The 27,512-nt window shown below is 55.6% G+C and overlaps 1 protein-coding gene across 1 annotated transcript in view; it reads left to right on the forward strand.

The window, feature by feature from the left end:
* Positions 1 to 1,198: 1,198 nt before the first annotated feature.
* Positions 1,199 to 27,512, forward strand: part of CFAP46 (cilia and flagella associated protein 46) — a 52,401-nt gene continuing 26,087 nt past the window's right edge. The window contains exons 1-29 of the mRNA XM_081158411.1: positions 1,199 to 1,280; positions 1,571 to 1,695; positions 1,870 to 2,001; positions 2,614 to 2,678; positions 3,649 to 3,813; positions 4,613 to 4,736; positions 5,448 to 5,542; positions 6,154 to 6,264; positions 7,737 to 7,836; positions 9,853 to 9,951; positions 11,235 to 11,425; positions 12,710 to 12,938; positions 13,040 to 13,160; positions 14,469 to 14,592; positions 14,918 to 15,048; positions 15,925 to 16,052; positions 16,369 to 16,502; positions 17,692 to 17,904; positions 19,014 to 19,179; positions 20,037 to 20,186; positions 20,981 to 21,088; positions 21,738 to 21,904; positions 22,725 to 22,856; positions 23,204 to 23,366; positions 23,953 to 24,037; positions 25,162 to 25,300; positions 25,628 to 25,811; positions 26,107 to 26,266; positions 27,150 to 27,361. Coding sequence (XP_081014537.1) covers positions 1,232 to 1,280; positions 1,571 to 1,695; positions 1,870 to 2,001; positions 2,614 to 2,678; positions 3,649 to 3,813; positions 4,613 to 4,736; positions 5,448 to 5,542; positions 6,154 to 6,264; positions 7,737 to 7,836; positions 9,853 to 9,951; positions 11,235 to 11,425; positions 12,710 to 12,938; positions 13,040 to 13,160; positions 14,469 to 14,592; positions 14,918 to 15,048; positions 15,925 to 16,052; positions 16,369 to 16,502; positions 17,692 to 17,904; positions 19,014 to 19,179; positions 20,037 to 20,186; positions 20,981 to 21,088; positions 21,738 to 21,904; positions 22,725 to 22,856; positions 23,204 to 23,366; positions 23,953 to 24,037; positions 25,162 to 25,300; positions 25,628 to 25,811; positions 26,107 to 26,266; positions 27,150 to 27,361 — 4,002 coding nt within the window. The 5' untranslated portion in view covers positions 1,199 to 1,231. The remainder of the gene's footprint in view (positions 1,281 to 1,570; positions 1,696 to 1,869; positions 2,002 to 2,613; positions 2,679 to 3,648; positions 3,814 to 4,612; positions 4,737 to 5,447; positions 5,543 to 6,153; positions 6,265 to 7,736; positions 7,837 to 9,852; positions 9,952 to 11,234; positions 11,426 to 12,709; positions 12,939 to 13,039; positions 13,161 to 14,468; positions 14,593 to 14,917; positions 15,049 to 15,924; positions 16,053 to 16,368; positions 16,503 to 17,691; positions 17,905 to 19,013; positions 19,180 to 20,036; positions 20,187 to 20,980; positions 21,089 to 21,737; positions 21,905 to 22,724; positions 22,857 to 23,203; positions 23,367 to 23,952; positions 24,038 to 25,161; positions 25,301 to 25,627; positions 25,812 to 26,106; positions 26,267 to 27,149; positions 27,362 to 27,512) is intronic.

Here is a 27,512-nt window from a genome sequence, read left to right on the forward strand (position 1 = left end):
CTATTTACATGTCTGCTCTGGCCCACAGGTGAGGGGGAGTCAGCACTGGCCACAGCCTTACACAGTAGTATTTATGTTCTCGAGTAGAGTCAGAGCATCACTCTGAAAGGTAAGTCTCCCTGTGCCTTCCCCTTCCACAGTTCCTTGATTCCAGTGACACCATGACATCCTCACTTGACCATGCCCCCCTCCAGCCCCCACCCCTGGAGCTGCTGCCTGGAGCCTTCTAAGGGCTGCCTGGGGTCCCCAAATGGGGCAGGTTGCAGGTCGCAGGTCGCAGGTCGCAGGTTAGGGAGAAGCAGGGAGTCGTTGCTCAGAGTGGAATTCTGGGGCAAAGGGAGTGTGCGTTGGGAATTTCCACAGACATTCCCCAGTTGCCCTCCTCAGAGGTGGTACCAGTTTATTCTCCCACCAAAACCAGATGGCTTTCCATTTTCCCACATTCTCCCCAAACCAGTCTTGCCAAACCTTTGTCTCTTTCCCAAAATGATAGATGAAGGACACTATCTTGTTCTTCAGGTCCACATTTCTCTTTATTAGGAGATTATTGTGCTAAAATGTAGCTCGTGTCTTCTTTTCCTGGGGCTGTCTGCTGGGGGGGGGGTCGTTTCCTACAGATTTGTAGGGTCATTAAAGGAAATCAGCTCTCCACCTGGACCACGTGTTGCCAGTGTTTCCTCAGTTATTCTGAGGTTTTTATCACTTAGAACTTTTTATGGGTGCCATCAGTCTTTCTTTTATAGTCTCTGGGTTTTGCATCCTGCTTACCCATTCCCAGACCAAGAATTTTTATGATTATCTGCTTTCTTTGGGAAGTTTTTGGTCTCATTTTATTTTCTATTTAACTTGTTGATCCCTCTAGAGCTATTTTGGTGAGGTAGGGTTCCAGGTAAACTCCTCTTCATTCACCTGTCCATAGCCACCCAGTGGTCACAGGCCACTGTTGGTCACTCTCTGATAAGCAGGGCCACCTTTTCATGAGCTGTGTGTCAGGGTGTTTTTCACCCCGCTCTGCTCCCTGCATGTCCCTCTGCACCCCCCCTGCCCGCCCCTGCCCCGGCCCCCTTCCTGTCCTTGCTCCTGCAGGCTGGGGAGCCTTCAGGGGACTCTGGGGAATGCGCTGCTGGACAAATTTGGCCCCTCTGCTGACTCGTAGGACAGGGTCGCGTCGCTCTGTCGCTAGGCAACCGCTGTAGCGTCGAAGGCTCGCAGAGCCGTTGGCGGAGGCGCCATGGACCTGGTGATCACGCAGGAGCTGGCCCGCGCCGAGAGCCACCAGGGTGGGCGGGGGCCGGACGCCGCGACCCTCTGGTCCCGGGACCACCCACCTGACCTGCGGCGCGCTGGGCCTGGGAGCGGGACCGGGAGGCGGCGGTTCTGAGCCCGAGGCCCCGCCGCCCGCGCCACTGGGGGGGGGGGGACCGCGCCCGGAGCCTCAGGTGGCTGCAGGCGACCCGGCCCTGCGGCCCCCAGGGGTCGCCCCGGCTGCCAGCCTGACCCAGGCCCCTCCTGGCCCCTCCTAACCGTCCCCGCTGCTGGTGCTCACCCGCCTGCTGCGGTTGCCTGACAGATGCCGCCTCCCTGAAGAGGGCGTACCAGCTGATCAAGTCCGCCAACCTGGGGAAATCCGAGTTCGACCCCACCGAGAGCTTCAGCCCCGACCTGTTTGTCCTGTGCGCGGAACAGGCCCTGAAGGTCATTGCCCCAGGGGTCCCTAGGTCCGGGTTTCTGCTGGAAGCTGAAGGCCTGGGCACAGTGCCTGGTGGGTGCCCGCGGGACAGACCCCGGGACCCCTGCGTCCTCAGGGCCGCCTCAAGCTCCGTCCTGTGTTCAGGGGAAGGAGGCAGCCAGGGCGGTGCTGTCTTGCAGATGGGGCAGCCAGAGGTGAGCGAGGACTGCATCCAGATGTACTTCAAGGTGAAGGGACCAGTCACCCAGTTTCTGGGCCGAGCGCACCTGTGCAGGGCCCAGCTGTGTGCCCCCAAGTCCACCGAAAATCTGGTGAGAGCTGGCCCCCTGCTGCCACCGCCCTGCGCTTTCTTTTGGTTCCTGCGAACCAGGGGGCCTCGCGTGCGCAGTGTCCCTGCTGTCAGTGAGAGGAGGTGTCCGCTGCTCTGACACGAATACGTGTCTGTCCTCCTAGACTTCCCTGTGAGGTTGCTTTGATTGTCCTCAAAGTTCCATGTCTTGCATCCCAACAGTTAATATGTGACCCCCCCTGCTTACAAACTGTGTCGGGCTACACAAATCTTTAAGTATTTTTTGTGAAGAGTTACATGACCAGGTTCATTTTCAGCGAGGTTTCCTGTTTGTTCTTCCCCTAAGCACTGGAGTCTGATTTGCATCCTGTTTGACATTTGACCTGTGCACTCTGCTGCAATGGCTGTGCCCCCAACAGCCGCCCCTGAGCCAGGCAGAGGGGAGCTTGCCAGGGAGAGGTCGAGGCTGCCCCAGAGCACACACAGCTGCGGCCTCTGGTTGGGTCAAGCTCCCACTGGGCACGGGGCTCCCGGGCCAGTCTCTAGTGGGACCTGATGTTCCCAGAGGGACCATGAGTGATGATTGATGTGCCAGTGGCAAGCTGGATTTAATTGTGCATTCTTCATGTTTCAGGAGGAGTTTGAAAATTGTGTGACTCAGTACATGAAGGCAATTAACTTTGCAAAAGGAGAACCCAGGTAGGCTGTGGGTCTGCTGTCCTCAACTGGGATTATGTAAAAGGTTTGGACCAGAATCTACCAAGTGGTTCTCTCTATTCAGAATGTAGGGTCTTTTCCTTGCTCTGTGTTTTTAATGCACTTGTAGTACCAGGCACATCTCTAATGTAGAGCTGGGCTGCAGGCACAGTCCCCGTAGCTGCACCCTCTACTTTGATCAGCAGTTTCTGGGACCTGCAGGTGACTTGTGTCAGCTTCCTCTATGGGCCTCTTTACACCAGTCCCCAGGCGTCTCGGGGGTTCAGCATCTTGGTTCTCTCCCTGTGCTAACTCAATGGCCTGTACTCCCCTGGCCACCAGCTGGGCCAAGGCCTTATGTCTGTGGAAATGATTTGACTGAGACTCCAGCACAGTTTTCTGCTTAATTAATATTTGCTCCATCAAAAGTAAATATTATTGAAACTGTTAACTTTGCACACAACCTGTGTAGACAAGACACAACATTTAAAGGAGATTTCAGCATAAATCCTGGGTTTGCTCACTCGCTGTCCTACTACCTGCCATTGATGGAGGCCTCGTCTGGCTTACTCCTGTGATAGGTGCTGGGGATACAGGGCCCAGCCCCCAGAATCTCCCTCAGCGGGGACCTGCAAACAGGAAACCCGGTGGCTTCAAGCCGGAGGTTCTAAGGACAGTGGGTGTTCAAGGGGACCATGCCCTGGAGCCATGAATCGGGAGTGGTGGGCATTGTTGGGGCGGGGCCTGGTCACTGCTGCATTCCAGGGGTTTTGGGAACACTTGCAGAATGCCTGTTGGGGAACTAGGAGCCTGGGGGGCTGTGCATGTTTCCTCATGCGCTGTGGGCCATAAGTCTCAGTTGGGACTGCTGCCATCTGCTGGGGACAGAGGAATCCAGGTTTCCTGCCAGAAGAGGGCTGGGGATAGGCTGTGCTGCTGACCGTGTCTCAGACTTCCTCTTCTTGTGCCACAGGTATTACTTCTTGGTCTATAACGCATCGGTCCTCTACTGGCAAATGGTGAGGCCCTTTCTCAAGCCTGGATATTACCACTACTTGATCAGCAGCCTCTCCCAAATCGTGAGCGTGTTGAATCAGACCGAGGAAGAAGACAAGGACTGGCAGGCAGAGCTGATGCTGTGAGTGGAGGTGGCCCGCCCTGCGGTCGCCCAGTGGGTCCCTGCACTCTCCCGGGGGGTGATCATTCACAGTGCAGGTGTGGGTTGCTGCTCCAACTCTGTATTAGAGTCATGGTTTTGTGGGACTTGTCCGAAGATGTTTCTAAACTGTAGATGACATCATATGGGTATTATAACAGGACGTGTGTTTCCACTCAAAACATAGGAAATGTGAGCCTGTGCTATAGTCCTGGCTCATGGTTTTAAAAACTTAGTTCAGTAAATTGTGAATGTAGTAGATGTTTTTAGCATGAAACTCAGCCAGAGCAGGAAGCACATGCTGAGCACAGGGCCACGGGGATGGCCTGAGATGCCACAGTGAGAGGTGTCAGCAAGCGACCCTTGTGCCGAAGGCACAGAAAGGTCATGTGTGACACGTTTCTGCATCCAGGCAGTGCTGTTGCAGGCCAGTGACTGGGTGAGCATCTGCAGGACCCAGAGGATCTGCCCTGAAGCTGGAACCCAGAGTCCTGGCTTCCTCTCCTGCCTATGGCCATTAGGGGAGCCTTTGACAGAAAACATGTATAAATGTGATCTTTTCAAATGTCTTCTGTGACAACCCTGAGGACAATCCCTTTCTCATCCCTGCCTGCTCGACCCTGCTGGGCCAGACTATGGCTTGGGGTACAGAGCTGGCCCGTCGTGTGTCTTCTGGAAGTCTGTGAAACATGAATAAAGGTATAAGAGCCTGCTTAGTAGACATTTGCAACAGAAAATGGTTTCATCAGGGTTTTCTATCTGCTACTTGTATGTTATCCAGGGAGCTTCTGGAGTGTTACCTACAAGCTGGGGAAAAAGAGGAGGCCGCCAAGTTTTGTGCCACCGCAGCGCCGTTCATAAAGGCGCACGCGCCGCACAGATACCGACAGATGTTTTCCGTGATGGTGAGTTGGCAGGTTTTCCATGATGGTGGAGACAGGAGAAGTAATTTCGTTCAGTGTCATCGTTCAGAAAACTGTATAAAACCAGCCCGCAGGTCCATCCCCTGAGGGATATGAAACATGCAGACACAAACACAACAAAACGACAGCTTTTCTTCACTGTGACTCTGAAGATTTCCTCTGTAACAGCACTAACTTTAAAACCAGTGGAAAATTTGTAAGGACAAAGTACCATGACAACGTATACGAAGAGCATTCGTAATCTATAAATTTTGTGTATAGGAAATCAAGTTATGTATGAAAAGCTAAATAATAAACATAATTAATTATAAGATACTTGTTAATTAGAAATATTAACGTTAAAGAAGGAATATTTGCCCAGCCGGGCGTGGCTCAGCAGTTGAGCATCGACCTAGGATCCAGGTGATCGGGGTTCGATTCTCAGTCAGGGCACATGCCCGGGTTGTGGGCTCGATCCCCAGTCGGGGACGTGCAGGAGGCAGCCGATCAATGACACTCTCATCATTGATGTTTCTCTCTCTCTCACTCTCTCTCCTTTCCTCTCTCTGAAATCAATAAAGACATATTAAAAAAAATAAAAATAAAAAACAATAAAGAAGGAATATTTCCCAAGGAAGAGCTAACCACAATATCCGATCTCTACCTAATTACTCCTTTAAACCTGACTTGATACCCCATTCCACTTTATAACAGGTACGCCATGAATTGATGGATGAATCTCAGTTAAAGGAAGAAAAAAAAGGTTCCCTCAGCCTGTCCATCACTTTCCTCATTAACATGCTGAAAGGGTAAGTGTTTAGGGAGGAAGGACTGAGCGAGGTTTACCGGTGTCCTCTCTGGCCAGGGGTGTGGCTGTGTCCGAGGGGGTGGAGCTGCAGGACAGCCCTGCAGGGAGGCTTCTACCCCAGGTGAGGTTTGAGACTTGGCCAGGAAATTGAGCAAAATTAGAGTAGCTTGTGGGTGAAACCCCGCTGGAGCGGGCTAGAGTGACCGGGGAGAGGAACTGTACCCAGGCAGAGACCTGCCGCAGTGGAGAGGGAGCAGGGTGGTGGAGAGGCCAGCGTGAGTGAGGTGACAGGAGCAAGGAGGCCTGGGTCCTGGAGCGGCCAGTGGGAAGGGCTTGGCATCTATAAGATGGGCCCTGCGTTGGCGGCTGGCCTGGCAGAGGGGCTAGGGCACAGTGTCCTGGGCATTTTCTCAGTGATGTAGGAAGAGAGCTGGCCTGGGAGTGAGGGCAGGTGAGACAGGTGAGAACCATCCAGGAGCCGAGGAAAGGAGGCTGATTCATTTTAGGCCTCTGTTCGGTGGGAAAACAAGGCTCATGGATTTAGAGGTTTTTTAGGATAATGTGAATAAACCCGACAGGAGTTTGGTTATTTAATGTTTGAATTACTTCTAGAAAATTGGATAAAAACGACTTACCTGAAGACGTCAACAAAGTTCTGAAGAACACCCATAAGCAGTTAGGACTTTATAATCACCAGCGCTTCCCTTTGATCAGAGAGGAGAAGTAAGTGTCTGTGTTTTAGCAGTTTCACGGCTGCGGGTGACCGTGTGAAATTCGGCGAGGGCAGAACGGGGAGGGTACAGCAGCACCGTGACTGCCCTGCCACCAGCGCAGCCACCGGGAGTCCCTGGCCTTTCCTCTGGTTCTCTTCGTGCTGAGGTCTGTACTGTTTGGGGAGCACCTGGGATATGCAACTTCACGCCCTGCTTTTGAAAATCAAATTGAACTCTGGCAGAAGCACTTTTCAAGTTCTTACAAGATCTTACCCCTTTCTGACCGGCTGTGCGCCATTTCTGCAGGTGGAAGGCAAAGGTCCCCCCCGCCCCCGCATGTTGACTTCTTGGTTCTGTGCAGTCCTGGGTCCTGAACCCCCGAGCCTGTGCAGAGTTTAAGATGGTCCTGGTTTGAATTCTGGGAGTGGGAATTCACTCGGGTTTGCAGATCCTCCAGGAAGTCAGAGCTGTGGGGGCGATGAGCAGATGGCATGTGCACGTGGCGGTGTGCGTGTTTTCTGAAAGCAGTGTCCCCTGTCCCCACTGGGTGCTCCCTTGGGGTCTCATTGTAGCCATGAGCAGCCGGAAACTTCTTGCAGCCTCTCCCCATGTGTTCCTGAGGCTCCTCCCCAGGACTTGAGATGGCTCCCTCCCTGCAGTGTCTCTCGGGCCTCGCTTTTGTAAAGACTTGTAGCTTTGCTGTGGTGTGACCATAGAGGTTGTCCAGAACAGGTTGCGACATTTGCGTTTCCTTACATTTCACATGCGGTCAACATCTGGCCTGGAAGAGAAGGTGTGTCCTCTGCTTGCTGGGGACACAGGCTCAGTCACCTGCGGTGGGCTTCAGGTTCTTCCTGTGCCCAACCCTCAGGGGCCCTGCTGACACCTCGGGTGGCAAAAAATGTCCCATTAGATTAAAACTAGGAAGGACTAAAACCAGTAATTTCTACCTTTGTGGATTTTCCCTTCTCACCTGGGCCAGAGCTCAGGGTGGGTGGAGACTCAGGAGGCCAGGCCTGCCAGGGCCCTTGTCAGTCCAGGGGCAGAGTGGGCGGAGGACAGGGTAGGCAGGGAGAGTAGGGACCCCGGGCACCACACCCCTTCCCAAGTCCTCTGGCTTCGTTCTTTTCCAGCTTTGCTCGGGCCATCATAGGGCCTTAGCCTTTTCATTTATATTATTTAAAAAATATTGACTTTAGGGAGAGAGAGGAAGGGGCAGAGAGAGAGAGAGGGAGGGGGAAGCATTTGCTGCTCCACTTACTCAGGCATCATTGGTTGATCCTCCTTGGCTGTGCCCTTACTGGGGATCGAACCCGAAACCTTGGTGCATCGGGACAGCGCCCTAACCAGCCGGCTGCCCGGCCGGGGCTCCGTGTTCTCGTTTCCTCCCTGCCTCGGCTAATGATGACTGAATGCTTCTCCTGCACTCGGGCATCCCCCCTGTACCCCGTTGATGCATTGCTGCTCTGCTTTTGTTTCTAGAATCCTCTTGCTCTTTGAATTGGCTCATCTTTCTTTGACCTTGAAATGTGAGGGCATCTCCTCCAGCTGCCTCGAAGACTTGAAGAAAATTGACAGCAAAGTAAGTGGCCAGTGACCGTGGGTGTCCGGCGCCTGCCCGCTGTGGTCGGGACGGGACGGGAAGGGAAGGGCTCGGAACCCCGGGAGGCGCGCCGCCCTCGGCCTTTGCTGGCGCGGCTCGCGGCTCACGTGGGGAGGTGAGTTCCCACAGCCCTTTCCCTTGCGGCGCCTCAGAGGCTGGCCCGGTTCCCACCCGGTGTTTGTACAACGCACTTCAGGGCTGCACAGTATTTCGCCTTGGTCACAATCCACAGCTTCCTCTCTGACCTGTTATTGGACATTCAAATCCTATTTTTATTTTTTTTTGCCCTTTCTGTAAAGGGCTGCAGGGAACACTTTGTGCCTAAAATTTTTATATGCATTTAGGATTTTCCCCTAAGTTTATTGACGTGAAATTACTAGGGAGTTCTCACTTTTAAGATTTTTAAATACACATTACAGTATTGCCCTCCAAAGAAAAAGTTCACGAGAGTGTGTGCTTCAGGTTTATTTGTTTTTAATCTAAGAATGGTGGACGGTCTCTTCCACACAGCAAGGCTTGTTTCAGCAGAAAATTAAACTTTATTAAGATGAAGAACCCTGCCCTTTGAATGATACTGTTAAGAAAATGAAAATACAAGCCAGATACTGAGGGAAGTTTTTTCAAATCTCCGATAAAGGACTGTATCTAGAATATATAGAGAACTCTAAATACTCAGGAAAACAAACAGCCTGAAAAATGCAAAAGATCCAAGCAGACTTTCCCATTGGACATATGTGGACGTCAGGGAGAGACTAGGTGCTGAGCACCAGGAGCTGTGACCCTCACTACTGTGTTTGGGAAAACCTAGTTTCCTTCTGTGGGCTTCTGCCTTTGTTTTCACACAGAACACTCCACTTCTTGACACCTGGTCACCCAGTGCATGGAGGTTTTTCCCGGACCAAGAATCCTCCAACCCCAGCTGGGTGTCCTTCAACTGAACTCAACTCTGACACTGTCTTCCTGGGGAGAGCATCAGACCTACAGGTTAAGGCTCAGTCCCACGAGACCCCGTCCCCCTAGATGCTAATTCTAAGTCATTGGTCCCCAGATGACCCACAGCTTCTGTCTGATGTGGCTACAAATTGGGGGTTTCCATGACCCCCTCCTCGGGTTCAATTAATTGCTAGAGCGGCTCACAGAACTCAGAGAAACATGTTTACTGGTTTATTATATCATAAAGGAAATGACGAAGGACACAGATGAACAGCTAGACCAAGAGCTATGCAGATGAGGTCTGGGAGGGTCCCAAGCACAGGAGCTGTCCAGTGGAGTTGGGGTGCACTACCTCCCCGTGTGGGTGTTCACCAGCCTGGAAACTGTTAGGATTTTCATGGAGGCTTCATCACGCAGGAATCATCCATCACCCACTCCATTCCTAGGCCCTCTCCCTCCTCAAGAGAACATCCAAGCTGAAAGGTGCCAGCCTCTGACCATGGCCTGTTCTACCCCAGGACCAGCCCCTCTAGGAGCCACCCAGGACCCTACCCAGAGTCGCCTCATAACCAAAGTGCTCCTGTCCCTTAGGATGTACAGGGTTTTAGGACCCCTGTGTGGGGACCAGGCAGAGACCTCTGTGTATATTATCTCTCAACTACACTCCTGTTGGAAATGGTGCCACCCCTTGGAAAACACTAGAAGTTTTGTGAAAAGTGAAGTTTCATAGCTGCCTCCCAGCAGGCGTTCACCCTGACCTGCAGGGAGCAAGTCACTGAAGATCGTCTGCCAAAACTCAGAACGGAGTTTATTTAAAAAGTCAATGTCCATTGATATGAACTATATTTTTTGCTCTATTAAGGAGATAATTTTTTTTTTAGCTTTCTCACTTAAATCTTTGCATCTTTTGTGAACATTTAAAATTTTTAAGTATATTTATGTACTGTGGTTTTTACTTATTGAATTTCTACCTAGTACATTAAATTAAAATTTAAAATGGTCTTTGAAGTTAATGAATGTGCATGATTGATTTCATTAGAAATCCATATTTGTGTTCTGTAGGATCCTGGGAATCTGATCGAAATTGAATGCCTGGAGTATGAATTAGAAGCTTTAAGACTTGAAAATAAAATGAAAATCTACATCCGATCAGCTGTGGAGGTAAACCCTGAGCAGGAGCTGCGGACGCCCCGCTGTGTGTGGGTTTCCTGCAGGCTGTGAGAGCCGAGTTTGTGCCACGTTTGAAGGTGCTGGGATGTGCCAGGGACCCTCACCCTGGCTCTGCTGCTGGCTCCCATGTGACAGGCGCAAGGGCAGCCTACTGTGCCTGAGTTTCTCCCCTGTGAATACAGTGCCTCTGGCAGGAATTTCATGGGCCGGAGTGGCACCTGGGCCACCATGCTTCACAGTTCTGAGCCTGGTCCCTCATGGCTTCCGGGGCCACCTTGGCTGGGAGGCATGTTCGTGGCATGAGGCTGAGGGCTGGAGTGAAACTCTCTTCCTGCTGAGCTCTCCTGTGGCCTGTCTGCCCCCTACTCCCATGCACACTGATTACACTTGTCCTTGGTGAAGGTCCCTGTGTCCCCATGAAGATTCTTTGACATCCTGACTCATGTCCTGGAAGGCAAAAGTCACCCCCTGCCATAGTGTGGGGCCATCAGTCTCCTTGGGCCTGGAAACCTGAGGGGCTCCAGGGATGAGGTAACATCATTACAAAGGATAGGGCAGGTGGGGACCTGGGGGAGGAGAGGGAGGGACAGCCACATGAGCAAGTCCAGAAGGTGGTGATGAATGTGCCAACCGGCAATCACCTTCTTGAGGGAGGTCGTGGCTCCCTGAGGACTGCCATGTGCTGGTGCCGGTCCCCTCCTCTGCCTGCTGAGGCCTCGGGCTGAGGGCTCTTGGGTTTGTGAGGCTTTGATGACTTGTCCTAGCAGCCAGGTGGCATGGGGTCAGGAGTCCCAAGTGTGGGCTGGACCTCGTGGCCCAGGAGTAGTGTGAGGGGAGCCCCGAGGGCCCTGGGGAAGGCATGGAGTGGTGGGGCCTGTTCCATAGGTCCTGAAATACTGCGACCAGACCTGTCTGCTGGGCAGGGTGCATGTAGCACAGACCAGAGCGCATGGTCTTTGGATAATACACTTAATGGGGCACAGGCCCCAGTAAATATACAGGACCAAGGAATCAGCGGCCTGGAATTCACAGAAGAGGCACATGCATGGATGTGCGGAACCTTTTCTAAACCATTTATGGAAGTGCCTTTAAGGCTAGCAGTCCCTTCTAGAAAAGATCACACAGGCCATCTCCACCGACACTGACCACAGGCCCTACCCGCTGCCTCCTGACCCTCTAGCTTCTCGGGCTTGGGGTCCGCCCAGGGTCCACCTGCAGCAGGTGACTGGTACTCGTCTTTCAAGCTCCCAAGCTGGTCACTGTCTTTTGTGCAGACCCAGCTGAACATAATCCAGCGGCTGGACATCGTGCTGCAGCGAGCCATCCGCCTGGGCGACCCCCAGGTCATCCACATGGTGTGCACCACCCAGTGGAACCTGTGCCTCCCTCTCCTGCAGCACAACCTGCGGCACCACCTGCGGAAGCCGCTGACCAGCATCGCGGAGATCCTGGAGAAGGTGGACAGGTGCTCGTGCGTCTGTATTCTGGCTGTCCCCTCAGAGGGCGGCGACACGTAGGCAGGAGAGGGCGAGGGCAGAACCCGTCCACACGGGTGAAGCTGAATGCAGCTCATCCCCCCAGTGCCGCAGGCCGGAGGCTGCGCCTGTCTTTAGAGAGGGCTGGAGAGGCTGCGGAGCCATGAGGCACCGGTTTGTCCCGAGCAGGGTCAGGCTGCCCTCAGCCCCTGCTCACCGCCGTCATCACCGAGGCCCCTCCGGCGAGCAGTTGCCGCTTTGTCCCTGGCGTGGGCTGCTCTGCTGTGTAGACCTCTTGGCTGTGTGTGTGTGTCAGCTTGCCGGCTCGTGGACTTGTCTGTCCCTAGAGGAGTCTCTCATTGTGGGACTCAGGGCTTATGCCCAGGGGAGTCCTGCTGGGTGCTGACCCGCTCTGTTCTGTCCCTGCCCCAGGCATGGGGAGTGGCCTGTTTCCCGGTTTCCTGATGGGGAGTGTAGACCTCACCGTGGCATACCTGGGATGCTGGGGGTATCGGCGGTGCCTTCTCCCGGCCATAATGCCGGCTCCCTCCGGCAGCAGAGCCAGCCCCCTGGCGCCTTGGGCTCTCCCTGCCTCTGTCCCTGAGGTTATAAGGACCTGTGACATGTACGCCTCCATCATGCTGAGTCAGTTCTGAGTCCTGTAGAACTTTTGTTTGACAGATTTGTGGGATTGCAAATGCTTGTGTCCAGGGCAGGGCCATGTCCTGTCTCATGGAGAAGGAGAAGGCTCTGAGGGCACTTTCTTTCCTGCCGAGGCAGGGGGACAGGCAGCAATGGGAACAAACGCCAGGCAGGGGAGGGGCCCGCGGGCGTGGTGCTGTTGTGAGTGGCTGTGTGTGCCTCAGCCCAGGAGAGCAGGGGCAGAGACAGGGCTGCAGTGGTCAGGGGGGAGCAGTGAGTTGGCAGCACTGAGAACTGTTCAGGGTGATGGGGGGAAACAGTGCTGGTGGATGAAGGTGACGAGCCCCAGTGTCACATGTCCCTCATGCACAGCAGCTCTCGCTAGCAGGACCCTGGTTTGCTGAGCTGCTGCTTCTCAGTCTTGGAGGCCAGGTCCCAGCAGCTGTTCACCAGCTGGGCTCAGGCCTCCTGTGGCCTGTAGGGACCTCCTCTCTCTGTACCCCTGTGTGAGTCCTCAAGGCGAGGCAGGGTGGGACCTGCAGGATGCAGGAGGCCCACTGCATGGTTCCCCTGAGGGTCTCGCAGGCGGCCAGTATTCCCCGCGCCCTGTGACGCTGCGCTGTGCTCCCCAGCCTCATGGTCCTGCTCCGCTGCCAAGTGCACATGGAGCTGGCGCACATTGAGGAAGACGAGGACCGGCTGGAGCCCGCCATGGAGCACCTGCAGAAGGCCATGCTCCTGGACAGCCAAGGCCTCTACCAGGAGAAGCTCGGGATGGCCTTCAACCGGCTGCACCTCTGCTCCATGCTGTACCAGTCCCCCGAGCGCGCTGAGGACAAGGCCATCATGGCCATCGAGCAGGTGCGGCACCGCCTTCGGGCCTACCCGGGGCCCACGCAGCCTCTTCAGAGCCCAGGAGCGCTCAGGAAAGGCCAGACCCGTACCAGCTCCGCCTTTTGCAGGCAAAGAAAGCTATCCTCAAAGACAGCGTCCGGAAGAAGCGGGCCCTCCTGGTGAACGCAGGCCTGGCCCTGGCCCCCGACACCTTCCAGATCGTGCTTGACAGTGAGAATGAGACGAAAGGTAGGTGCTGCCTCACTCCCAAGGGGCCCCCAGGCTTCCCTCTTGCTCTGCTCCCGGCCAGAGGCTCTCAGCCCACATGACCTCATTTGTCACGAAGGCAGGAGCCTTGGGGTCCTCGGTCACCTGTGTGGAGGATCCAGGGTAAGGGAGATGGAGGACAGAATGGGGACAGGCCCCAGTGGTGGGAGGGACAGCTCTGGGTCATGACCCTTGGAGCGGCCAGGTGTCCGTGCACCCCCTCCGTGGCCGTGATGATCGTCACCTCCCTAGTCATGCCATAGACTGTTTTCATGCTGCCCCGAGCACGAGACACTCCGAGGTGCCTCCTGGTGTGTCTCTTGCAGTCAGCTCGTGTTCCTGGGAACCTGGGGAGGAGGTGGTGGGGCCCTGTGAGGTGGGAGCTTCAGCGGGGTCTCTGTGAACTGGCTCCTGGAGGTGAATGGCATTTTGTGCTGAGAGGGCGAGGGGACTGTGCCTTGGCAGCACGTGTCACATCCACACCCACGGCCTGTCACGGACAGTGGGCCTCATCTCAAGCCCAGGCCCAGGTCCACTGCATCCCCAGGGCAGCTGTGCCGGGTGGCCCATGGGTTCCTGGGGTGATGGTGAGCTCTCAGAGTTTGTGCTTATGTGCCAGGAGGAGCAGCCTCCAACACCAAGCTGCTCAAACGCCTGGCCTTGGGGGTGGGGCCGGCGGGTGCTGGGCAGGGGCTGGCGTGAGGGAGCGCCAACTTGGGGCCTGGGTGGGTGGAGTAGGGGTGGTGCCGCCATGGGCCAGAGCAAGGCAGGGTGACCAGGCCGACCCTGCAACACGCTGTGCCCAGGGGCCTGGCAGCTTCCCTCACACAGAGGCACAGTTAGCTCGACCTAACTCCCATCAAAAGACCAAAAATGGCCCTGGCCTGTTTGTCTCAGTGGTTAGAGCATCGGCTCGTGGACTGAACAGTCCTGGGTTCGATTCCAGCCAAGGGCACTTTGCAAGCTCGATCCCCAGCCCCAGTCAGGCTGTGTGTGGGAGGCAGCTAATCAATATATCTCTCTCACATTGGTGTTTCTCTCTGCCTCTCTCTCTCCCTTCCGTTCTCTGGGAAGGAATGGAAAATATCCTTGGGTGAGCATTAAAAAAAAAAAAATGCCCCAGGGAGGGGTCACTCTTCACTCCGTCTGAGCCCAGAACCCTGGGGTTGCTATAACTGTGGCTGCAGGCCAATGACAGAGATCATCCCTTGAACAGAAGTGCAGTCCCTCCACGTTGTGTGACCCCCTTGCTTGAGGTCAGCCTTATGTACATCTCGTCTCTGTCCTCAGTTTCTACCGGGAGGAACAGGGGCCGGTTCACTGCCCTCTTCGCCAAGGCACGGCACCACACCATCAGCGTGGAAAAAGCTGCTGGGCATTTGCGGCGTTTGGGGAATGAGAATGACAAGGAGAGGTGAGTGGGGACCTGGAGAAGGACAGGCTTACACACAGCAAAGCCCCCAGCCAGTGAGGTGGCTCTGTCACCCTAGAGCGAGAATGACCATCTGGTTCGGCAACCAGATAGCTGCCCCCTGCCCTCACCCCTGACCCTGGGGCAGCCTCACCCTTCCAGGCCACCCTGTTGCCTCAAGCCCCTGGCTGTGAACATTGGTTGTCTCCCAGTTGCTCTTTGCAACCCTGAAACTGTAGACCCACCAATGCCTTTTTCTCACGAGCTTTCTGATTCACCAACCACGTCCGAGTTCAGGTTTTCCTTTGTTTGGGTCTTTGGTGAGCAGAGTACAGATCTGGGCAGAGCTCACCAAGGTTGCCCGGAAGCAAGGTGTGTGGGACGTTTGCCGGACGGCCAGCCGCTTCTGCCTCCTGTATGACAGTGTCAAGGTGAAGAAGCCGTCACGGATGAAGAGAGGTACTCACGAGTCTGCCCTGATCACCCAGTTCGCTGCGCAGCCTGCGAACCCAGCAGGGCTGCCAGGTCCTGGAAGAGGCCGGATTTGGTCCTGAAGTGAGGGAAGGGGTCAGTGTGCCAGGACTTGAGTCCGGGGGGCCTTCGAGTGCAAACAGGATTTTACAAATGCGTGTAGCTGACCGCTGAGACGGTCCATGACGGAGTGAAGGTGATGTCAGGGTCTCCTCGTGGGAGTGATGGTGATCACAGGGTCACTATTGCTGACCAGGGGCCGCCTTGTGTGTCTGGCTCTGTGCCAGGCTGGCTTCCTCCTCCATCATCTGGTTTGACCTTCACAGTCACTTCGGGATCTTCAGGGGGTGAGAAAGGGAAGGGATCTATTGTGAGTAAGGGAACTGAGGCCACCTTGGTGGGAGCCTGTGGGCAGAGGGCAGAGGGCAGAGGGCAGAGGCTGACAGCGTGGGTGAGGACTGAGTGTGGAGTGTGGGCAGGGGGCTGGCTCCCCACGTAAGCACTGCGTCCGGGGATGAGTCTGGGTGCAGGTGCCTGGAGGAGCTCTGCTCTAGTGGGTGGTTAGCATAGGGACCTGTAAGAGGCGCTAGAAGGCCCACGAGGCGGGTGTGGCAGGCGTGGCGGCAGGACTGCGTGATGAGCAAAACCAAGAATTCTCTGTCAGGAAATCAGCGAGAGGAGGACACTTTGCCACCCCACGGGGCCCATACACTTGGGAAGGTTTCCTCCATCACCTCCTGGGCACAATGTCCACCGGTCAGGGACCCCCGCCAACCTGGAGCTGGGGAAGGGCTCCAGCAGGCGAGGGGCAGCAGTCCCTGCCTTGTTATTTGTGGCGCGTCTGAAGCCGTGCTGTTCCCCCAGGAAGGAAGAAGCGGGGCTGGGATGGCTCGGCATTGGATCCCAGGGGCCAGTTGCAGGTCACGCTGCACAGGCCGGGGTCCCCTAGCCTGCTGCGGAAGTTCGCGGAGGTGGGCTTCATCAGTGCTGAGGTGTGTCCTGTGTACAGGTTGGCTTGTGAGCATGGGTCCCCTCCAGAGTCCCCTCAGTGCACCATGGCGGCCTCATGGGCGTCTGAAGGCGCTGACCCTGCCTACGTTTACTCTGGTCCCCCACCTCTGCTCCTGAAGTGAGGCTATGGATTAGGGAGTTTCCTGGGTTCTGGTGGTGGGGATGAGTTCTGGGAGAAAAGTAGAAGTCAAAACGTTACTTGGGTTGATATAAATTTTCCTTAGAAATAGTTTCTGAATCGTGCCTGGCGCTGGGGCATGGCTCCATGACCTTTCCCTCTGCGCACTTCCTCTGCAGGCCACCGTCCACTTGCTGCAGTCAGAAGGTGTGGAGCTAAATAACTGTCCCACCCCCCCCGAGGACTTGAGCCAGCACCCGGCAGGCTACATGCTCGAGTCCCCCTCCGACAACTTGGAGTGGATCACATACAGGTAGGGGCCGCATGACTGGCAGGGCCCACGTGCCCTCTGCATGGGTGGCACTGTCTGTGCCTGGAGCGTGGGCTTTGGAGCTGCCCGGGGAAGTAAGGAATAGAGGGCAGGGGGCTGTGTCCAGACCAGGGGCGTAGTTGGTGTCCCACGTGAGAACGGCCACAAGACTGGCTTGTCCGGTGTTTCAGATTTGTGTTCATTCTGATCTTCCTTGTTATTAGTGAAAGTGAGATGTTAGGGAGACCCCACTTGTGGAAATAGAGAGGGGGCAGCTCTTGAATTTGCTTGGAGGAAAGGCTAACCTGTCCAGATGTGTGGGGTACACACCTCGATGGCTCCCTGTGTGAGCGACAAAGCATTTCCTGCGGAACGTCCAGGAGACTCACCCACGTGAGATGCCTCGAGCAGGTCACTCGTGAAGTGGGTGCGGTGTTAATGGTGAGGGTTTGGGTTGTTTGTAAATCTGCTGCTCAGTTCTTCTGAAAGCGAATAGTTTTGCGGGGAGTTTGACTTGGTGTCGTAAGGCCACCTGTAAGGTTGCCTTCGGAGCTGCCGAGAGGCGAGGCTGCCTGTCTAGGGCCCGGGCCCATGAGTTTACATTTGCCCGAGGGTCAGCAAACCCGGGCCCAGGCCACATCTGATGCAGGGCCTGGTTTTGTATAACCCACAAGCTGAGTGGTTTTGGCATTTTAAAAATTTGGAAAATAAAAGAGAAAAATATGCAGGAGAGACCACACGGAGCTGCAGGGTCTGGACACCGCCTGGCCCTTTTCAGAAAAGGTTTTCCATGCCCAGTCCCCAGGTGGACAGTCGTCATTCGCCCAAAGTGCTGAGTGGGACTTGAGGAGAGTGGCCTGTGTGCGAGGGGTGGCTGCAGAGGTGGACAGGCAGCCAGGCTGGTCTTGGGCCAGGACTTTGTCCTCAGACTGGGAGGGCTGGGAGGTTTGCATACCAGGTACAGAGCGAGAGGGTCTGATTTGTATATGTGACCGAGGGATGTCCTGGGGGGAGCTGGGCAGGTTCAGGATCCTTTTGGAGAGAACATGGCAGGCAGTCCCCAGCGGTGGCACCTTTCTGACCCTGCTCCACTGTCAGGGCAGGGCCGTGGGCAGACTTCATGCTAGCATCTGTGCTGCCCAGTTGGGAGCAGACTTGTTCAGAGGGAGAGCTTGGCGTGTACGTCCCGTAGGACCTGGATTGAGAGCCTGTCACAGTACGCCATGAGCAACTGGCTGCGGTCGGCAGAGATCGGACAGGAGATACAGGAAGCCTGGATCGTGCAGAACGCCGTGGTCTACGTGCTGAACCATAACCACCATCTCATCATGGCTGGGCGGCAGAAGGAGCTGGTGGATACCTTGTACCACCTCCTGAACATTGTCAAGTTCACCGGCCACAACGGGTGAGTCCTCGCCCTAGAGCTGTGGGGTCAGATGTGTGTCCCTCTTTAGTGCTGTCACAGGGAGGGCTGCTCAAGCAATCCCCGGATCTCCATTTACTAGCTGCACCCCTGAGTCAGACACTCACCCTCTCTGAGCCACGGGGCCATGTGTGGGGATTGATAAGGCTCTCAGGAGCCCTCACACCCGCCCAGGGCCCGCAGCATTGCCCAGCCGGCCTCTGTTCCAAACAGAACGGTTGTGGAGAAGGTTTGCCGAGGCCAGAGTCACCGAGGGAGATGGAGGAGAGCGGCCCCTCCTCGCGGCCCTCTGGTGTGGGGGGTTGAAATCGGTCTCTGCGCTTTCTCACAAGATGTGAGCTTGTGAAAGACTGATGAGCTAGCTAGGATGAAGTTTTAAAACTCTCCTTGCGTGTTTTCTGTTGGTTTGGCTTTTAGTCTGAGCAATAAGAGTTGAATATTTTCATCAGATGCTAAAGTAGAAATTGAAGAGTGAGCCAGAATGTGGCAGCACATGACGTGATGCTTTTAGAGTTACAAGTGAAAAAGAAAGTGGGCCATGACCTGAGGAAGTGCCCAGCGGCCCCCCTCTCCTGTGGGCGTGAGGCCGGCTCGGTCCTGACGCCAGCGCCCTGGGGGGGCCGCAGGCACACGGGCCGTCGTGCTGCATGTTTCTGTTGCCGACAAGGATCAGACTTTGAGTCCCTGGTTCTCAGCACATGAAGATCATCTGTGGCCATTTTAAACACTTCAGTACCATAACGTTTCGAGGGAGAAACACGGAGTTTCAGTATAAGCGCGTTCGCTTTGGTAACTGGTGGAACATCTCAGACCACTACCCAGGGCCTTTCTGTCCAGCCCACGTGGCCCGGGTGCCGCCCTCTCAGCGTGGAGGCACCTGTGGCAGGGGACGGAGCGTCACAGTAGCAGACTTGTCATAGGCAGCTTCCTCCCTCGAGGCCTGAGAAAAGCTCCTTGAATAGGTGCCGGGCTGGTGGGCGGCCACCTTTTGTTTAATCACAGAAGATGGGGGCCCAGTGAACACAGCCGCCGCAGACTCCGGGGACTCGCGCCCTGAGTCTGTGCTTCACCTGCCACGCCTTGTGTTCCAGCGACTCCGTCATGCTGGTGATGCTCTGCAATGCTTTGGCCCGAGGCCTAATTATGAGCTGGATCCCAACCCAGATGCCAGAAAAATCTAGAAAACTCGTGCGACCAAACCAGGTGCACACCCCCCTGGACTCGGGAGCCGCCTCTGAAGTCAGGACCGCCGTGGAGGTACAGCCGGCCACGTGCGAGCGGGAGGCGGGGTGCGCTGGGCGGACCCTCGCGCAGCCACCGAGGGGTGAAGATGGGGAGCCTGCGGGTGAGGCTGGCGGCCCGCCCAGCTGCCGGGAAACGGGCGCTGAGTGCAGAGAGGGGAAAACGCACCTTTCTCTAAAACAAGGGAGCAGCGTCAGGGCCCGGACGCCCCCAGGGCCCAGCTCATTCCTGTGCTAGTTATTCCAGAACCAAGGACGGTAGGGGTCGGAGGCTGGAAAACTCCAGACCAGCCCCGGCGCGGAGTTCACAGAGCTCTGTGTATGGACGGAGGCTGCGAGCGATGGGAGCACTTATCCCATGAAATTTACTCCCCATACACGTGGACTTGATTGTAGTAATCCATGAAAAGAGGGAGAATCGTGGTCTTGATGGATGTTGAAAAGCGCTGGGTCACCCATCACCCGTTTCTAGTTCAGAGGATGCTTAGCAACCACAGAAGAAAGCAAGTTCCTTAATGAGTTTAAGGGAACGGCCAGAACCTGGAGCAGACCTGAGTGCTGAGGAGGTTGGGGCGAGAAAGGCCCCACTGGCCCTGCTGGGGACTTGACAGGTACCCTCAGAGAGACAGGGCACGAGGCGCCACTGTGCTGCTGCCCCGAGTGTGTGCGAGGGGTGAGGGTGTGGGAGGGTGAGCCGCACCCCAAGATCGCAGCTCACGGCCCGCTCCAGGACGGGCCCAGGCTTGGCAAGTGGTTAAGCCATGGTTGCGGTCTGGACCAAGAGCCGGGGCCACTTATGGTTAATGATTTGGGTCTTGGCTCCGGTGTCTGTTTAGAATTCTGGTTTTATGAACAAGGACCCCTTCGTTTCAGGTCTGTGAGTTTGCCCTGAACCTGACCAATGGGACGGTGCCGGAGGAGGCCGTGCCCACCGAAGCCCGGCAGCAGCTCATTGCCACCTGGGTGAAGGCCAAGCAGCTGCTGCAGCAGCAGATTGGGTCGAGGCTGGGCACGGAGGAGCAGGTGCGGCCACAGAGCGCTGCCTCGCCCTCTTCCCCCTCCCCTTGGCCTGGCCAGTCTGGGGGCAGCGCACAACAGGCTGCGCCTTTCTCTGTGTAGGGTGTTTCCCTCCCACTGAGGTCGCTGCCCCCGGCCCCTCCACCTGCCAGGCCATGGCAATCCCCTCTTCCTCCAGCCCACTGGATGCTCTTCTAAGTGTGCACCAAGCTGCTGGGCCTCTGGGGGTGCTGTCCACCCTCAGTGACGCTCACTGCAGCCTTATTTGGAGTTGCACTGAGGCCAGAGGGGGCCCTCTTTGGTAGGGTACCAGGGGACCCTGAGCGGTGGACACAAGGCTGTGGAAGTGGGGACTGGGGAAGCAGGCAGGGACCCAGAGAGGAGAGGAGAGGAGAGGAGAGGAAAGGAGAGGGGCTGCATGACCACAGAGGGAGACCATCAGGAGACTCCCCTGGGTGCCAGCCAGAGCCAGAACATGCTGGGACAAGTGAAAGGGAGACCAGAGAGGCGGTGAGGGAGGGCATCTGAGCGAGCCAAGATCGAGGGCTGGTTGGAGTGGGACAGGAGGGAGGCCCTCCCTGCTGTGCTGGCCGCCTGCCCTCCACCTGCAGCTGGGTCAGCCCAGTCGTCTGACCACTCTGCACCGCCTCCTGCCTCTTGATGGAGTGAGAAGGTCACTGGGAGACAACCTTATACACAAATAGCTCCAATTACTCCTATCAAGCTGGTATTTCACAGGGTTAAAGTCCCGAGTGCCCCAGACCCTCGGGCTCATAGTCACCCTCTGCTTCCTTCCCTAGAGCACCAACGAGGAGATCAACTCTGTGACCAGAGTCCTTGTTGCCCTGGAGATGTACTCCTGCAATGGACTGGGCCTCATGGACTTTACTGTGCCCCCCTTGGCCCACGTAGGTGTCACCTCCTCCCTCAAGTATCACCTTCCACTAGGTGTCATCTCCCCCCCGCCGCCAGATGTCACTATACCCCTCTAGGCCCAGGTAGGTGTCACTAGGTGTCCTGGTTGGCATGCCAGGTGCTATGCACAGGCAGAGTCCCTCAACCGGAGGCCACTTGTTCAAATCTTGCTGCTCAGAGACAGAACCAGGGTCAGAGGGCCTTGCCGGAGGTGGCCAGAATCGGAACCTGGCCTGCCTGAGTGACCTGCGTTCTCACCACACTTACTGTTCCCCTCAGGCACCTGAGTTTAGTTTTACACAGCACTTCTCTCTGAGCTTCCTCTGTGGCTCCATGCAGGGCATGGTGTCCCTGGGGACACCAAGGCAGTGTGGACACTTGGGCATCTGTCCCCTAGCAACTGACCCTGAGCCTGGGTCTAAGTTTATGAGCTAGTGATGCAGTAACTCAGCTTTTGTGGTGTTTGCTGTGGGGATGGTCCTTTACCCATTTAAGTCTGTCTGGGGTAACACAGCTCCATAATCCACAGTGAGGTTTAAGGTTTTAGCAAATGAAGTAGCCTGCCACTGACAGCATCTGCCACTGGGGGTCGAGGGATCAGAAACTCCCCACACTGAATGCCTTCCTCCGCCTTCCATGCAGCTGCTGAAGATGGCCTCCGAGTGCAGCTGGACAGACCCTCTGGTTGAGCTGCAGAGCCTTACTCGCCTGAGCTACTTTGCCTACACAGCCCACGACCATGAGGTCACCATGGCGTGCACGTATAAGGCCATCCAGATGGGCGTTAGGTATCTGAGGATGTCCAATCCGTAAGTAGCCTCCCTGGCGCCTGACTCCTGGTGCCCCAATGATGTGGCTGTCTCCCTATCTCCCCCAAGATCAGGAGGGACGTGGAGAATGTTTGTAATCACCCATCAGTGTGTAGGGGCACACGTGGTGACCAGGGATGACTTGTGTAGAGGTTACAGAGAGGGAGCACCAACCCCTCCCCAGAGCCCCACTCACCTCTGTGTGTCCCAGCAGCCCCATCCGGGTGCCAGTGCAGCCTCTGTTAAATCAGCAAGAAAACAAACATCCTAAACATGTGTACACTTAATAGTGGTGCTTCAGAATTCAAGAAGCAAACATGAAGCACATGCAGTTATAGCTGTAGATTTCGGCACTCCTCTCTTAGCAACTGGAGGAACACAGTAAGCAAAAGGAATCAGCGAGTTTATAGGTGATGGGGGCGATGCTGGCCTTGGCTGCACTCTGTCTTGAGAAACTGCTATGTAAAGATCACAGTGTCTAGGATGCTGGTGCCCAGGCAGGGCCACACTCTCACCCCTGGAGAGGGGTCTGTTCGAGTGTCACCACTGGAGCAGGGTCCTGACCGTGCACAGCAGACCCTGCAGGCCAAGGGGCAGCAGCTTCCCCTTGGGCTCCTGTCTGCTCCTGCAGGCAGCTCCCTGGCGTCAAGGCCCTGAGCCCACGCAAAGAGTATACCCAGGAGCCAGTGCATTTCTCTCAGAATAAAGTCGGTGCCCCCGAGCTGGGTTGGAGGCTACTCTGGGCATTCTGGGCTCACTAACCTTCCTGTGCATGCACCCCCACTTCCCTTCTGTGTGCTAAGGGTATCTCTGTCTGCAGGGTCCAGGTTCAGCTGGTGGCAGAAATGCTGAGCACCACGGCCTGCATCCAGGGCAGGAGCATCATGGAGAACCTGAAGGGGCGGAAGCAGCTGCGCCTGTCGGCCGCCAAGGCCTTCACAGAGAGCGTGAGGTGCGCCGCGCTGCTCCGTGGCGGAACAGAGTGCGTGTGTCGTGTGTCTGGGGTATGTGTGGTGTATGGGAGATACATGGCAGCTTCAGTGCATGAAGAGCATGATGCGCAGGAGTGACTGTCGCAGAGGCCAGCCCTCCCTCAGAGATCCCATGGCAAGGGCTGGGGGGGGCAAGGCAAAGGGAGCTATGACGCAGGAGATTCACAGCAGGGACCCCCAAGGGCCCGTCCTGCAGAGCTGGGCACAGGCCCCAGGGGAGACGCTCGGCTTCACTCTGCCCTTTGAGGATCCAGGAGCTTTAGGTGTCTGGGTGTCTATAGTTGGCTAGGTTGGGCCTCCCTTTCAGATTTGGAGGCATCTCGCAGAGCAGCGCCCTGGTGATGCTGGCAGCGCGGCACTACTGGAACACCCAGCTCCCGCTCCTGTCCTCCGCAGCCAGCAGGAAGAAATCGAAAAGCACCATTCAGAAGATCGTCACCATCATCAACAAGACGGAGGCCAAAAAGCAGGTGCTCCAGGGCAGGCTTCCTGGGTCTTCCTCCAGAAAGGACAGGAGAGGTTCCCAAGGAAAGACAGACCCCTTGGAACTTCTCTAACAAGTGATGGACGTGGTGGCCTACAGAGTGGGGGTGGCTCCTGGCTGCGCTCAGCACTTAGCTCTGACCTCCCTTCCCCACTGTCCTTCTCTCCCCTCTCCCTCCCTTCTGCTCTTTTGGGTTTACTTTGTTCTTTTTCTGGTTCCTTAAGGTCTAAGGAACTAGTGTAAACATTTGGAGCTCTAAACTTCCCTCTGAGTCCTGCTTTCACTTTGTCCCATCGTTGTTTTTTTTAAATGTGCTTTGATCCCATTGATTAAAAGCGACAGGAGTGACTTGGATGCTCTGTCACTGAGGAAGCTGTAGACACTGGAGGCCTGTGTGTGCTCTGACGCTGTTGACCTTGCACTGGACAGCCTTTCTCATGGGTGAAGTGTGACTTAACATCTTAGAAATTTAGCCGAAATGTCTGACATTAGATACTGAGGCAGATGAAACACAAAGTGGTGAAAGATAAACTACAACTTTCAAGTAGATGCCTTGTCCGTTTCTACTTCAGGAAAAAGGAGACGTGCAGCTTCTGCACCAGTGGCCGACGGCGGACTTCCAGAGCGGAGGGACCTCCGAGGGCTCTTTCCTCCCAGGTGCGTGGATGGAAGAATGCTGTGCTTTCAGTTCCCTCTGCCCTTTTGTAAGCCCGCGTGGCCGTGGCAGAAACCACAGGGGACGACTGCCCAGCGTTCGGGGTGTGACAGGCACTCTGAGTGCTTTTTATGAATGGCCTTGTGAAGCCCCCTCGTGCACAAGGGAACAAGGCCAGGTGGTCCCCTTGTCCAGGGCCACACATTCTTCCCAGTCCACCCGGGCTGCCTTGAAATCTAGCCTCTGGGTCATTCTAATAGATAAGTCATATTCTACTTCCATAAAAATGTGGAGACATACTCCTGAAAAAATACTGATCTTAGAACAATGAAAACCATATTTTAAAACCCATGTTTAAAGAAAAATGATGATTATCTGCTAATTCACTGCCCCTCTTAATGTAAGAGTCCCAGTGTGTGCTCGGGATGTGCACGCTGGGGTAGAGCCGAGGCCCCGCCCGGGTACTGCACAGTCCTATTTAGAGACATAAATTTGACTTAAAATAAACAAAATCTGACCGTGTATAGTTAAATACCAAGTTGAGTACTAAACCCCAACAGTGAAATTGCTGGCGGGGCTGCAGAAAGCGGGGTAGATGGCAGCTGTCAGGGAGGAGGTGGGCATCTGGTCACGCAGGAGCCCTGGTGGAGAGCCAGCCCGTGTGGCCCATGTGGCGCCCAGGGGACAGTGCAAGTCACGTCCGCACTACTCTGTGGACTGAAAAAAAACATCTTAGAGATTAAATGGTGTCATAGTTTTAAAATGCAAATTGTAGAAAAAAAACCAGAAAGTAGAATTGAGCATAGCAGAGATTTTGTGGAAAGATTATTTCCTAAATGTTAAAGCGATCAAAGAGGCACAGTTTCAAGTACATGAAAATTTAAATAATGAGAAGAGGGAGAAATGCAAAAAATTAAAACGTAAACACTGGGGAAATGTGCATCCGATTTGGCAGCTGAGCATTGAGCTCCTATAACCCATCCAGAGTCGCATTGGCCTGGACAGGTCTGCTGTGCTCAGCTCCGCCCTCCAGAGGCTCCATCTGCAGCCGCGGCCTCCACGGGAGGCTGTAGGGGGGCTCCCTGTCCCAGCCAGGCCCCTGCAGCCATGAGCCCTGTGCCCGCAGCGGCCGAGGATGACCTGTCCCTGCGCGCCGCGCTCTACGGGGTGCTGTTCCACTGCCACGCGGACCAGGACGACTGGGAGGGCGGCCTGAAGGTGCTGGACGAGGCGGTGCAGGTGCTGCCGCGGACTGCGCACCGCCTGTGAGTGCGCCCCGGGCCCCCGCATCCCCCGTGCCCTCAGAGCTCGCCCGTCAGGGCCTCCCCCACTCTCCCATTCCTGATGACTTCCCCACGAAGGACCCAACACAAGGAGGGCGGGGATTTACAACACAGCCCCCACACAAATAATAAATTAAAAAATAAATTTTAAAAATAGACCACGACACAAAATCCCAAGTAACTCAGGTTCTGTTTTGTTTTATCTTTGTAAGTAGGAAAATGGACAGATACTTAGTTCTGGGTGAATTATACATATTTAAATTTTTGCCATTTGACTTGAGAATTAATTTCTCTTTTGCTTTTCTTTAGATTGATTTTCAAGCATATGGTCATTGTGAAGGCCAAACTTGGCCAGAATTTTACGATGGAAATACAGAAATTTAAAGATGAGAGTGAAGATTACTTGGCACACATGTGGCACCGCCTGGCCTTGAACTCAAAGAACGTCTATGGAGAGTTGACCTGCTATCAAAACGCAATCCAGGCCTTGCAGGTGTGCAAGGTAGCCCGGCCGGCGTGGCTCAGCAGTTGAGCATCGGCCTAGGATCCCGCAGATTGTGGTTCGATTCCTGGTCAGGGCACGTGCCCGGGTTGTGGGCTCAATCCCCAGTAGGAGGCGTGCAGGAGGCAGGGGATCAATGATTCTGTCATCATTGATGTTTCTCTCTCCCTCTCTCTCAAATCAGTAAAAACATTAAAAAAATCACTGCTTCCCGTTCTAGACCGAGTCTCAGGATGCTGAATGAGGGTGGCAGTATCTTAACCCCCTTTTCTGTTTAATCTCAAAGAAACCAGAGAGTGAGTGGCACAAAGTCGACTACATCATGGAATTCAGCGAGTGGCTGTATTACAAACAGTTCCCTATCGAAGACGTAACCTTCCACCTGAACTGGGCAATCGACATCCTGCTGGGGATGAAACTTGCCAGGGACACACCTGAGCCAGCAGGTGAGGTGGGGATGGGCTCCTGTCCCTTCAGCTGTCCACTCTGGTTCAGAGAGTGTGCCTTTTGGTGATAAAGGGGAGGCACATTCTCACAGACGTGACCTGGAGCCAGCCCCAGGCCACCCCCGAAGCTGCTTGGCCACGACAGTGTGTGGAGGCCTCAGAAGTGTTTGGTTTGGGCCCAGAGGCTGGGTTTGCTGAGCAGGGTGTTGGTGATGGGGGAGCCTGGGCAGCTTCACTGTCATCACACTGAGGAGGAAGTGTGGCCACCCAGGTCCTGTTCTGGGTCTTGCCTCCAGCAAGAGAGTGCTCTCACACCAAAAGGGGGAACGGCCCCCCACGGACAGGCCCTGTCACCACTGGCCCAAGCCTGGCTCCAAGCAGCCTCTTGCCCAGCACTGAGGCGGCCCCCGTCCTCGCCTGCAGACTCAGGGCCCTGGAAAAGGGCCACCTCCGCCTGTGTGTACTAGAGGCACGTGGACTCGTTCACTTGATGTCCCGCCCTCATCTGGGTGAACTCAGACCAACTTGGGTGACGCGTGGAGGAGACGGTCCATCGCTCCCAACCCCAAAAGTTACCCCAGAGCCACAGATGACTGTAGCCAGCCCCCACCCTGGGCCTGAGATGGGTCTCTCTTCGAAGCCTGGCTGTGGCCTCAGCACCCAGAAGTCTGGCCTGTTGTCTCCCTTCTTGGGGAGACGCCCTGGCCCCTGCACCGATGGGCGCACCTTCCGAAAGAGGACTCAGCTCCTGGGACGAGTGTCCCGCACTGAACGGGTGGCTGCCGCCTGACCCCCAGGGCCTGGGAGAAGGGCAGAGAGGAAACGGCCGAGGCTGTGGACGTCACTTCTGGGGCACCCACAGCCGCGGCACCCTGTCTTGCAGGAGAGCACGTGCCCTTGCAGGCGCAGGCGGCCCCAGAGATTCCGGGCGCTGAGGACGCGGGGACAGTCTCCTTGGAGAACCTGTGGAGCGTGAGGCAGTTAGAGGCGCTGGCCCGTGCCTACATCCTGCTGGCCCTGATGGTGTCCCCAAGTGCCGCCAACTACCAGGACTACTGCCTCATGGCCTACATGTTCCTCAGGCGCATCTGGCAGGTGGGGCCGCGCTGCCACCGGGGGGTGGGGGGGACTCCGCTTTTCTGGGACCAGACTATGGCTAAGTTTTGTTGCTTCCAAACAGTCTGTAAAGACCGAGACATGCACAGTGTCTCTCCATGGCAAGCGTGTGTCCCTGTCCACTTCACTC

Source organism: Miniopterus schreibersii (genome assembly GCF_964146895.1).
Source record: "Miniopterus schreibersii genome assembly, chromosome: 14".
Classification (NCBI taxonomy): Eukaryota; Metazoa; Chordata; class Mammalia; order Chiroptera; family Miniopteridae; genus Miniopterus; species Miniopterus schreibersii.